The sequence below is a fragment of the Ambystoma mexicanum genome, chromosome 8 (genome assembly GCF_040938575.1).
Source record: "Ambystoma mexicanum isolate Mex_15411 chromosome 8, UKY_AmexF1_1, whole genome shotgun sequence".
In the NCBI taxonomy this organism is placed as follows: Eukaryota; Metazoa; Chordata; class Amphibia; order Caudata; family Ambystomatidae; genus Ambystoma; species Ambystoma mexicanum.
In genome coordinates this window covers 489,153,369-489,166,434 of record NC_090929.1, presented here as the reverse complement: position 1 = coordinate 489,166,434, position 13,066 = coordinate 489,153,369, and the positions used below count along the sequence as shown (strand labels likewise).

Sequence of the window (13,066 nt, the reverse complement as noted above, 5' to 3'; positions counted from 1 at the left end):
GCCTGACACTACCGGCTGTTGAGCCACTCTTGCATTGGGCGCATGCGCGCATGAGGTACCAAATACATGACACCATCATTCCTAGCAAGCGCATTGCTGTGCGTACCGTCACCTCTCGACCGGCCACATATTGAGGGATCTGAAACAGCATATTTTGGACCCTCTCGTTGGAGGGGAAGACAAGGCCGTCCTTTGTTCGAATTAGAGCCCCTAGGAATTGTTTGATTTGGCTGGGGTCTAAGCTGGACTTCTTCTCGTTGATGGAGAAGCCCAGTTGGAACAAAAGGTCTACTGTCTTCTGGGTGTTTGAGAAGCATGTCTCGTAGGACTCCCCTGTTATGAGCCAATCGTCGAGGTAAGGGTATACCGGTATGGACAACCTGCACAGGTGGGCCGCTGCCACTGCCAGTACCTTTGTGAATTCCCTTGGTGCAGACGCTATGCCGAAGGGTAGCACTCTGAACTGGTAGTGTTTGCCCTCTATCAAGAACCTGAGGTATTTTCTGTGCGCTGGCAACATCAAAATATGAAAGTATGCATCTTTCATGTCTAGTGTTGTCATGTAATCCCCCTGAATTAGCAGGGGAATTATTTCCTGTAATGTTACCATACAAAATTTTTGTGGTTTTACAAATTTGTTCGCTGGGCGCAGATCTAGTACAGGGCGCATGGTTAGGTCCTTTTTGGGTACAAGGAAGTACACTGATATACCTTCCATTACCTGAGATAGGGGCACGACCTCTATTGCTCCTTTCTGTAGCAGCTGTTCTACTTCTTGGAGGAGGATGACGAGGTGTTCTGGTGACAGGCGTCGTCCCCTTGGAGGTCTGTAGCTGGGGGCCCGATTGAACTCTATACAGTACCCGTGGGCTACGGTTGACAATACCCACCGGTCTGATGTTATTCCCTCCCATGCTGAAAGGAGCGATGTTATCCGGCCCCCAACCGGAGACGCATGGGAGGGGACCCGAACCTTCGGGTCATTTGGTGTTACTTGCCAGGGTGCCTCTGGGGCTGGAGCCCCGGCCTCTGCCCTTGCCACGGCGTTGTCCTCTTTGGTTATACTGGTTACTGGTACCCTGATTAGAGGGTCAGTTGCCCACAGTGTAATGCTGTTGCTGCTGCTGCTGTTGGCGTTGGCCACGAAAAAAGCGCTTGTTCCCAAATCCCCGCCTGTTTGGGGGCTTTGAGATTTGGTCTAAGGTCTTTATGGCGTTGAATTCTTTCTTTGCATTTTCCAGTGCATCGTCCACTGCCCTTCCAAAGAGATTTGACTCTTCTATTGGCTTATTAATGAGTGACGCCTGCGTTATGCCTTGAAACCGGAATTGCGAAGCCAGATGTGACGCTTCAGCATTATTCCCTGCACCAAAGAACAGCCAGCAGTTTCTGCCGCATCAAGAGTGTTCTTAATGATGCTCTGGTTGACCAGAGCTCCTTCTGTAACTCTAGCCAATAAGCGAGTTCTTAGAGGTTCAGGGGCTTCTTCGATGTCCTGCTTAAGCATTCCCCATTGAGCATCAACATAGCTTGCCAACAATGTATTATTATTGGCAATCCTAATCGGAAACGCTGCTGAGGCAGAAATTCTTTTGCCCAAGGCATAAAGCTTTTTCCCTTCTTTATCTGGGGGTGCCTCGCTGGTTGACAGTGGAACCCCAGCCCTCTTCCTTGTGTTAGTCACCACTAAGAAGTCCGGGACTGAGTGACCTCCGATGTATAATGGGTCTGACAGAGGGTGAGAACAATTTCTCGATTCTTGGATTGACCCCTCTTACCAGCGCGGGGGTGGACAGCGATAGGGGGAGTCGTCTCTTAACCGAGGCGAGCATAGGAATAGTTTGACTAGTGGGAGGTTTTTCTTTAATAATCTTTGGCGAAATCAGTATCTGGGCTGACCTCCCCAGTTTCAACTTCAAAATGCGCTGCTGCCTTCCTCAGTAGCGCATTGATGGTGGGCTGATCCGTCTACTGGAGATGGGTTCTTGACCGGTGTGGTCTGAGGAGAAGAAATGTCTATAATGTCGGGGTCTGTAGACCCTGATGGCGACTGCCAGGGCTGTAAGCTACCTTCACCTGGGTCCTCCTCGTAGCCCTCCTCACCTATGTTAGTGTCATCATGAAAACCTTCTCCCTCTTATTGGTCTTCATTATTCACAAACTCATCCTCTTCCTGGAAGTGAGAGTCCTCTTCAGTGAGGTCGTAAGAGTTCATGTCTTTCTGTAGGGGGTTAAAGAGCTTAGGGTATTTAGCCCATGGCCCCTCCTGGAGTACCTTCTTTGACCTCTTGGGTGTCCTATTTTCTGGGATGGCCATGAACCGGTCTAGCTTGTCCATACATGACTGGAACCTCTCTGCAGTCCAGTAAGGTAGGCCAGAGTGGTCTGGGAGTGAAAAGGGAGTTCCCTCTCCATGTAGTTGCTTAGTTCTGTCCCATAGCGTCAAAGATAGAGTCTCTTCGCCTTCTGAGAAACCCTCTCGCTGGCTAGGGTCTTGTGTCGACGGTGGGAGCTGTCCCAGCCTACCCTCCTGCGTCCTCTGCGTTTCTTTGGCCTTGTGAGCGGTTTTCGACGTGTCACCCGTAGTCAGTCTCTGGCTGTCTTTAGAAGCTATACGCGCAAGGCTTTCGGCGATCAGCTTCTACGTCGAGGGATCGCTCGCCGCGAGGCCCGGCCGTGTGTTCGGCAGCGCCAAAGGATCTCCTCCGCTCGTCCCTCCGTCGAAGATCTTGCTCAGCGGAGAACAGCTTGGCAGCTACGTCGAGGGAGGGATCTATGCGTTATAGCTAATAATAATAAATGACCAAGGGTCGAGGAAATGATTTCGCAATGTCTCTCGAGGAGCTCTGCATAAAGGCGACCAATAACTGGGCGGAAAAAAACAATCTGAGGGACCTTGACGCGCGAGGAGATGTGGGTACACTGCACGTCACTATAGGGATAATGTTACAGACACGCCTTATTGACGTCCCCTTTTCGACTACGAAAAACAAAATGCAATACTCCGCAGTGACCACTGGATGTCGACTATGCACAGCATGTGATTCTAAGCAGATTAACAAACATCAGAAAGTAGCATTACCTCCATCAATATGTGAAAGGAAAAGGGCTTGTACCACTGAACAAAAAAAGTTCAGCTGGGATGAAATGTTTGATTTTTTTGTAAAAGAGAAAATTGGCAACCTGAGCTCATTGTTTTCAATGTGTATTTGTAATCAAAGTTTGTTTTATGACCAAACCCAAGAAACATAGCTGCAGGCACCATAGATTGAGTAACCCCAGCCTTAGCCATTTGAACAAGCTAGAACGCTATGAGCGGTTTGTTGCGGGGGGAACAAAGAAAAGAAATTCAGCTTTATTCGTGGAAGCCATCCAATTCTCGAAGTCAGAAAGGGAGCAGACAGATTCATAAGGTCTGCAGCAGATGAAACAGATCACGCTGAATGACATCAGCATACGGACTCACAACTTCTAGACAATATCCTCTGAGGGCTCCACAAAATAGTTGACAGAATGGAGCTCTGCAGGTTGCAGATGAATAGGTTTGTCTTAGTCTGCTTGTTGACAAGTGGAGCGGTCGGAGGTAAGCCAGGCTAAACATTTTCCATCAAGGTCCATTTTATATTGAAGGACGTCAACCAGCGCAGCATGACTCAAAAGCTGCGGACAAACCAAGTTACATCAGCAGACCAGCATCAGCTGAGTCTTATATACGGTCTACATTTTGAAGCGTGGTGGATTAGGTACACTGAAGCTTAAGGAATCCAGATGAGTAGAAACAGAGAAGCCGAATGGTCTCAATATGATTCACTATTTGAGTTGCAGTTACCGTCTCTAGCATCGTGCCTAATATAGGGAGACTAGTGATGGGAGGGTAATTATGTAGCACAAGATCCAGAAACTATTGGTTCAGGAGTGGAAGAAGGTCTAGTCTTAAGATAGGATGGGAAAATTGCATCAAGGAAAGATTGATCAGACTACTCAAACGAGACGCAGTTGTTTGCTTGACACCTCAAGGCGCAGCATGGCGACAATTCGGTTTATTTGTTGGCCCTTGTTGGGGCTGGCAGTTGTGCGCATCTATGCCTGCCGACTGACTTCTTCATACCAGAAATTACTGACGCAAAATTCATAATGAATTATGCTGAGGTGCACAATATACTGTGCAAGGCCATTAGACCACAGATTGCTTGGACTGAAGATTACAAAGTTGGTCACGCTCTTCATTCATGTCCAATGTTGTGTAGGATTTTCTCAGAATGCAACTATGCACCGGATGCAATTCAAGATGAAAGGTCTTTTAAATTAGGGTCACCATGCAATGGCTCCCCAGAAGATGAATGTGTGGACAGTATATGCTCTGTTAACTGGCATCCTGCTTGGGATTCCTTGTCAAAAGTGCGTCTTCATGCAGCTAACTGGGATGCCTCAGATGGTTCAACTTCAACTTTTTTGGCGATCAAATACTGCTTTACTTCTTTGTTTGTAATAGTCTAATTTTTCTTCTTTAAGTGGGTCTGTGTCTAACAGCCTGTAATTTCTACAAATCATTTCTATATATTTAATTACCTAGACTCTAAAAGACTGTTTCCATCTTGCATGTATTGGCTCCTTAACACATTGATTTTCTTGAAAAGAATTGATTTGTTAGAATTTTGTACTTGAACAGTTTGCAAAACTGTTAATAAATGTATATTTTATGAATAAAGTTGTCACATGAGTCTAAAAAAAATGAGGGCAGTAATCATAATGAGTATTTACATAGAACATATATACATATAATATCACCCAACTGAAGTTGCCAGTAAAGGGCAGATCTTAACAAAAACTAGCAGGAATTAAATCTGCATAGAAGGTGGACTGAAGTGAAGTAAAAGAAATCTGTTGTAAGTAGCTTGAAAGAACACCAAACAGGGGTTTAATGAGGGGTGAATAATGGAATCAGGAGAGATCAAATTTTCTTAAATCTTAATTTTCTCAACCAAAGATAAATTGGTCATGTCATTTGTCCTTTGAATAATGGGGCACAGTAGCCGAAAGTCGATTCAAACAGTTCTAGATCATTTTAAAGATAGCATTAGGATTGGAATAAGCCTTAGAGATAGTTGAAGTGTAAACGGTGCTATGGTTGCAGCAATCATTTTTTGCAACTAAGGCTAGCTGCACTTAAGAGTAAAGAGCTTGCAGACAAATCTTTTTTTCAAGACATGTAACAGAACTCTTATTTTCAACAAGTTTTTATGACTGCCAAGAGTATGAGTTCTTAAAAAAAAAATGTTTTAAAGAGGGACCAAGTAATTTGCATAGCAAGTTATTAAAACGATAGGAATTAAAATCCATTTCAGTGTCATTGCTATCAGAAGACCAAACAGCATGATTGGGCACGATTTAGGACAGGCATGGTAATATCAGAAGGGTTATGAAATAAGTCTCTGGAGTAGGGTGTCCAATTTGATGGGAATATTGTAAAACAATGGAAAAAGGAATACGTTACTGATTAGCCTATGTGTAGTGTGATAGAATCACTTCAGGGTCAAAACTGGATTCTTAAAAACTAAAATAATGTAAAGGAGCCAAGAAGACAGAGGAAAAAGCAAAAAGGTTAAGGAGTCCCATAAAAAGGAACACCAAACGGCAGATCAAATATTGAATTCTGTCCAAACATGTACCATTCACAGAATTATGAATTTTATTGAACATTGTAATTTGACGATATTCAGAGTTTCTTCTGCCATTCCTAAAAATGTGAGGTGGGTCCCTGTGGCATCTATTCAAGTCCTGCATAGTTTACACACAGGGACTTTCCAGTGGCGTTGTGCAAATGCACTTATTAACTTTAACCAGAAAAAGCATTGCACTGCACTTGTTGTGCTTTCTTACGGTCTCACTTGTACTAGTTAGCACCCAATCATGCCAAACCACAATGAAAGCTACAGAAAGAAAAATAAATCAAGTTTCCCAAATCCAGAGCCCTCATCAGAAACAACATTTACCTTAATTGGATGCTTGAGTGCCTCCAGCGCAGTAAGCCTAGATGTTTCTCTCACTAGCGAGGGTTTGCCCAGCCGTGCCTCAATGTAGCGCCCTGCAACACCTGTGGCATTCTTTGCTGTGTACACCCCAACTGCGAGCAGTGTTAATCCAGCCACCTGTCAAAAAAACACAAAATTTGAATGAAGAGAAAGTTAAGGCAAATTTACTTTAAGCCCTAGCAGTCCAGCGAGGCAATGATCTGTATTTGTATTTATTTGATGAACAAGGATGTTCATTGTAATCAGAAATGACTTGCAATAAGACATTTACAATGACAAAGGCATTCCCTGGAGGGCTGTCAAAGATGATAACATGTTAATGTTAAAGGATATTTGTACCGCGCACTATCACCACTGGAGTGGTCCCCTGGCGCTCTGGTGGCTCTGAAAAGGGAGAAAAGGGGCGGGGGTTAGTTAGTGGGAATAAGCTGGAAAAGTGCAAGAGAGTAGTGATGTGCTGTTGGCAGCCTCAGCCAGGTGGGTCTGTTGGCTGGCCTTGGGGTGTTTTACGGTCTGTAGTCATCGTGTGCTGTTGTGCAAGTCTATGTGTGGTTTATTTTGTTGTTGTAATGTAGTGAAGTTTTGCGGATTGCTGTATTTAGGCTTGTGGTTGTGTTTGTTAGAGATTGAGAGGTGTATGCAGAGGGCTGAAGTTGTTAGTGCATTATTTAGTTGGCATTGCTGTCCTTGCAATTGTGTCAAGGTGTGATGCCCGCCATTATTCGTTATTCCATCCAGGTGTGGAATGGGTCATCCCGAACAGTTTCATTCAAGTGTAGCACATGCTAAAATTCCCAACTCCGTCTAGAAGTGACGGAAGCTAGAATTAAGGATGACATCCAAGTATGGCACATGCTAACATTGTTACAGCTGTCTAAAGGTCATGCAGGCTAATCTTGATCATTCTCTATAGGTGTGGCTAGTATGTTAGTGTGTGATGGAATGCAACCTTTACGGTTCACCTAAGAGTGGATTTAGATTTGTGGTCGCAAATCTCTCCAAGTAGGCATGGTGTAAGCCTATGGCAGTCTACATTATGGAAGGTAAGGTAGAGTGGCGAGGGCTTTCTGGTGTAGAGTAATGGCTCTACACCCCACCCATGCCACACTTCCAGTTTTGTTGGTGTCTGTTGGCTTCCTTTTGCGGACACCCGGAATCATGTCTCGGAGCTGCCAGTGCAGGAGCCGCCCTTTTCCTTGGGGCCCTTCGCCGCAGGGCAGCCTGGCAGAGGACTGGAAGCCGGGGAACATGGGGAGCGACGGGGTCTGGGGCCGCAAGGGGGCACGAGCCTGGCCACAAGGTGGCAAGCGTGGGGCAGACAGTTCTGCAGCTCACCTGGGGTCGCCGAGCTGGTAATGGCATTTCCCCAGGTGCAGCTGCGGGCCCTCGCTCAGTACAAGGCCTGAGAGGCCAATCACAGGCGGAGGGAGGTCCGGGAGGTGGGCGGAGGGAGGGGAAGAGGGAAGCCGGGGAACATGGGGAGTGAGGGGGTCTGGGGCCGCAAAGGGGGCATGAGCCTGGCCACAAGGTGGCAAGCGTGGGGCAGAGGGTCCTGCAGCTCACCTGGGGTCGCATTGCTGGTAATCTGGTCAAATAGCACTAAAAAAGGTATCTCAGTGTAATTAATTTGGAGGGAATGCTCGAATCGCGGCTTGGTTCAAATTCATATCAGCCAAATATATGTTAAAAAGGGCAGGAGCAAGAGGACAGCCTTGTATTAATCCACAAGTGGTGATTTTTTCAGAGAACATACCTTCTTTCAATAATCGTAATTGGATAGAAATTGAATAAAGAGCTTCAATTGCTTCATATAGGTCTTCAGGGCATCCCCATGCATCTTTGCCCATAACGCCATCGAATGCTTGTTTGAGGTCAAAAAAGGATGCATATAGTCGTGATTTTGCTTTCATGGCTTTAAGCTTCAATAATTTCAACAAGAACAAGTTCTGGTTGGTACCAACGCTGCTTACAAAAATCAGATTGTCTGGGGTCTAGTTGGCCGAAGCACTTTGCCCATTTATTTAGATGTAGTAGTAATATTGTTCCAAAGATCTTTCCTAAGATATCAAGCAAAGCAATGGGGAGATGGTTGCTGGGTTCTTCACTATTGCCTTTTTCATATATCGGAATGATCAAGGCAGTTTTCCAAGAGGGAGTGACTTCTTTAGTCATCATTATCTCGTTAAACAGCAACATACAGAAGTCAGCCCAGGCTTCTGGATTTTGTTTCAAGATAGCATTGCGGAGCCCATCTGGGCTAGGAGCTTGTGAAGAGCTTAGTTTTCTAATCAGTGTAAGGAGGTCATCTCTCTCAAATTGAATATTCCAAGGAGTAGTTGTAATCTTACGTTTTGCCAATTTATAATTATTTTGTGCCGCAAACAATTTGGTGAAGTGTAACAGCCATTGCATTTCTGATACTCCCTGTGATAAAGTGGCTAATTGGAAAGTCATGTTATTGAGCAGAGCCCATTTATCCCAGGAATTCTTTGAACAGCCGCATTTAAGCATTTGTTCAGCATCAGGTCGATATCCACCCTGCTCTTCTGTGTTACTGGGATCATTGTTTGCTCAGGGTGCAAGGCCCTGGGAACCGGATTCTGAAACCCCGACCTATGGAAAAGAGCAGTTTGACTTCCCACTTTGTTTTTGGTCACTGGAGTGGTTTCCAGGAAAACAACCAAGGCAAGTGCAAATCGTGATGTCCTGGGAAGCATGATTATTCTTGCTACTCACCCCCGAGAGTCCTCCTAGCCTTCCCCCCCTATGGTTAGTTGTAGCATCAGCAGATGGTACAAACTGCCTTAACACCTTAACTGCCAGTTTCGAAGGGTGCAAGCAAAGTGGGACATAAATCAGGGAGAAAACGGGCAATTTACAAAAGTAACAATCATTACCCTGAGAGGGGGAGGGGGGGTTTAGTGCCGAAAACTACAAAGGAGTACTATACAAATATGCAAAATGGTATTACGCAGCACTAGAGGAAGCAGCTCCCTCTTTGGCCAGTAGGTGAAGTTTAAGCCAAGCATTGGAAAAATCCACAATTATGCTGGCTATGATTGTAAAGGGCAGCAGGTTCCAAAGGAGCAGGTCGAGCAGGGCAAAATAGCAGAAATCAGAGGATGCAAACGGTGGTGGAAAATGGGACAGAGATCGAGTGTGCAGAGGTGGAGTGGAGGGAAAAAGATGGCGAGTAGATGGAGATAACGTTGGACAGGTAGAGTACTAGACAAATAGGGGGAAGGAGTTTGGAAAGAGTGGTTGCGCATAGAGAGCCAACCATCAAGATGTTGGTAGGTATAATTGGGGGGGGTATGGGTAGGTTGTAGAGTGCAAGTAGCGAAGTTGAGGACTTTGTCTAGAGGGAGGAATGAGTATAAGAATGCCAAGATGTAGGCACGAGTAGCAGTCTAGTTTGCAGAGCATAATGGTGTTTTCACTCTCTCTACAAAATTACCTTCAATCACACACAGAGCCACATTGTTACCATCTTCACAGTCCCCCAACACCTTACCATCACTCTCTCCAAACACACCTAAACTCAACTCGAAGTCCTCCTTCACTTGCTACAAGCGCCTCTCAGTTACCTGGTCTTTCTTAGGCTGCACCTATCTCACCCGTTAACCTTTCAATGGCTGCTGGCTTTTTACAGCCCTCAACTTCCTGTCTGAATGCTCATCTCCGCTCCCATTGGTTAGATGGGTCTGATGCTTCTTGGGCCATTTCCTTCTCTTTTGTGCTGGGTCTTTTCCTGGAAGTGTTCATAAGGGCCTTTAGCCCCAGCCTGTTTTCTACCTTCATCTGCCATTCGGTCAATGTTGTCGTTTGTTCTCCCTTCTCCTCCTAGATCAAGTAAATTGTTCTCCGCAAAAGAATTGGGGAGCGTTTCCTGGTCCTGGGCAGCTCGCTGCTGGTTTCTGCTCCAGCTGCTTCTCCACTGTTCACATGTAGCCAGTCTGGGGTTTGTAGGGTTGATGCTAGGTCTCCCATTCAGCTGTTCAATTGTAAAGTGTGTTCCACGGCCATTCATTGCCCCTGTTCTAGGCCTGATCTTGTCTAGTTGGCTCAGATGCATTATGGGTTTTTCTCTGCAGACTGCAGCTTCACAGAGACCACTAGTCCTTATCCATTCCAGGGGTCTGGAGTAGTCTGGTTCACACTTTTAGCTTTAATGTCTCAGAAACCAACGGAAAGACCTGGCTAGCACAGAGCCTTGCCAGCATCGGGTCAAAGAGACACCAATGCATGTACCCTGCTCCACCCATACAGGTGAGCTGGGGACGGGGGTCCCCTCTCAAATCGCCAGCATCACCTCTGCAGTAGGTATGGCACTGCCCTGATAAGAGGCCTACCCAGGTAGAGAGACGTGAAGGGGGAGGGGGAGGGTAGCGCTGGTGTTGCAGGAGTTCAGTATGAGACAGCAAAGAGCCATCTGGTGATAGTTTGCAGTGAGACAGTTGGTCAACTGTTCCAAGATTGCAGGGGTGAACAAGGGAATGCAGAAATATTTTAGTGTCATCAGCAAATAATGAATGCCTTGACTAGACTTTTCTCATCCTTTGGCTGAGGTAAAGACGGTGAAGAGCAGAGTTCCAAGCAGAACTTGGGGACAGAAACGGGGAGAGGAGTAGGGTCAGAGGTTTGAGACTTTAAGGACATTTTAAAAGAGGGGTCTTCCAGGTAGGAGGCAATCCAGGATAGAGCACAGTTGCAAAATTATAGGTCCTGGAGAGTGTCAGGAGAGAGGAGTGTTCAACAGTGTTGAAAGGGGCAGAGAGTTCCAAAAGGTTAAGTATTATGAGCATACAAAAGAAAGCTAGCAGGAGTGCAGTTTAGATGAGTGTGTACTACTGAAGCTGCCTGCTCAAGGACCTTTAATAATGGGGTAGGAGGGAAACCAGACAATATTTCACCACAACAGTTGGGTCAGCAGAGGGTTTCTTCATAATGGGTAGGACAGTTGCAGATTTGAAGGAGGCAGGGAACAGTCCAGCAGAGAGAAAGAGCTTACAGCGGGCAAGTGATTGTGACCATTTGAGGAGCCAACAGGTCAATAGGGGGAACAAGATGGGCTGGTGCTGCAAAGGATGGGTGCCAATGTGGTAAGGTGGAAGAGATGAGAGATGGGACAGATGTAGGATGAGGGCGAGAGAGGAGTTCTGTGAAACTGTCACAGGTGTTAGATATTTGTGAGGAAATCATTAGCAGATAGGGGGAATGCAATGGATATTGGCTAAGGAGGAGTGAGTAAAGCTTGGAGAGTACATGAAAGTTTGCTAGGGTGATTGTGAAGAGAGGAGATTAGGTTGGTGAAGTAAGACTTGTAGAGCCCAGTTCATATGAGAAAACCAGAATGCTATTTTTGTAATCTAAATGTAGGACGTGGGTTCAAGTTTGCACATTCTTCCTAGGTCACAGTGCAGGTTTCTTTTGAGGGTTTGAATCGCAAAAGGTGACTGAGGGATGAAAAGAGGAGTAGGAAGTTGTGAATGTACATTAAGGCTATTGTTGGTCAAAGAGAGCCATAAGTGCACAGTAAAAGTAAAAAAATAAAATAAGAAAAAAAGAGCAGTCAATTGGAGAGGCATGAAAACGGGAGGGAGAGCCAGTAGTGAAGTCCTTACATTATCAAGTCAAGGTAAGGGCAGTGGTCAAAGTGGGTGGGAGCGGTGCTCCTCTTTTTTAAAAGAAATTATGTTTTACTGTTCCAATACTTTTATTTTAAAAAGAAACTGCTCCGGAATGGTTTACTTTTAAAATAAAATTTAAAAAAGTGTAGGAAGTAGTTTAAACTTGCACTTCAGTGCACAGCACTAAACATTCCCTTAAACAGCAGGTGTGTTTCGGGGGTTTGTATTGCACATGTGAGGGGGCATGGCAATGAGGTTTGTGGGGAGCGGGGGCAGGCCAGCAGGGAACATAAGGTATAGCACTGTAATTTTTACGACTGGTTTATTTACAAATATACTTTGTCGAAATTTTGAGCGGGGCAGATTAGTGGCTAGGCGGGGTTGGAAAGTGTTAAAAAGAGGCGCGGGAGGGGGATCTGGGGCACCCACCAAAAATAATTTAAAAAATGTCAGACTTTTCGGCAAAATGTATTCGTAAAAACAGTGGTAAAAATTACTGTCGATATGACGTAGAACCGAACATAGATAGTGCCACAACTTTTTTTTCCCGTACACTTCGACCACTGGGTAAGAGGCAAGAGTCTTGCTTGAATTTCTTCTTGGTCATTGAAGAGGGGAGAGGAGGGGAAAATGAGGAAGGGAGCGAGAAGTTAACTAACAATGGAGCGATCAGGGGTACAGGAGTCAATTGAAAGTTCAGAAGGGGAGCGAAGTACAGAGAACGATCAGGTCAAGCGAGTTCCCACTAAAGAAGGTAGGCTGGTCATGGAGGTACTAGAGGGAGTGGTCAGATCGGAGGGAGTTCAGTTTAAGGCAGGTGGCTGTGGCGGGATTGAGAAGGTTAAAGTCCCACAGGAGAACAATGGGGATGTCAGAGGGAAGTGACTCAAGGAGAAGGTTTAGGTGAGGGAAGTAGTTGTTCAGAGGATCATGGGTCGGTAGAGAGCCACAACAGCAAAGAGCAGGATGGAGGAGTTGAATAGTAACATATTTGGGAAATTGAGATGTTAGAATTGGGAAAGAGGAGGCAACAGTGAAAGCCTTTATTGACCAGGAACAGGTCAGGGAAAGTGGGAGAAGGTTGCAGAATGAGTGCGGAGAGCTACTACCTACTGTAGCAGAAGCAGGAGTGGTGAACCGGTTTCCTGCTATTTCAAAAGCGAGAGTCAAAGTAGTCAGTGACATAGGAAGCCTTACTGCAGAGGGATTGTGCATTCCAGAGGCCAAGTGATAGGAGGTGAGATACAGGAGCAGGTGTTTGCATTAAGCGAGGAGGATAAATGAGATTGGAGATTCTGGGAGAACAGGAGCGTCTGGTTTGAGGGATGCGTGTGGAGGGGGAGATGGAGTTAGAAAAAAGAAATGTGTGGTTGAAGGCTGCGAGAGAAGAGTGCGTACAGGGAG

At 45.8% G+C, this 13,066-nt stretch overlaps 1 protein-coding gene across 1 annotated transcript in view; it reads right to left on the bottom strand.

The window, feature by feature from the left end:
- The window catches only part of LOC138472127 (ATPase family AAA domain-containing protein 3-A), a 672,103-nt gene that overhangs the window by 472,332 nt on the left and 186,705 nt on the right, over window positions 1-13,066 (bottom strand). Inside the window, exon 8 of the mRNA XM_069610129.1 lies at window positions 5,994-6,149. Coding sequence (XP_069466230.1) covers window positions 5,994-6,149 — 156 coding nt within the window. The remainder of the gene's footprint in view (window positions 1-5,993; window positions 6,150-13,066) is intronic.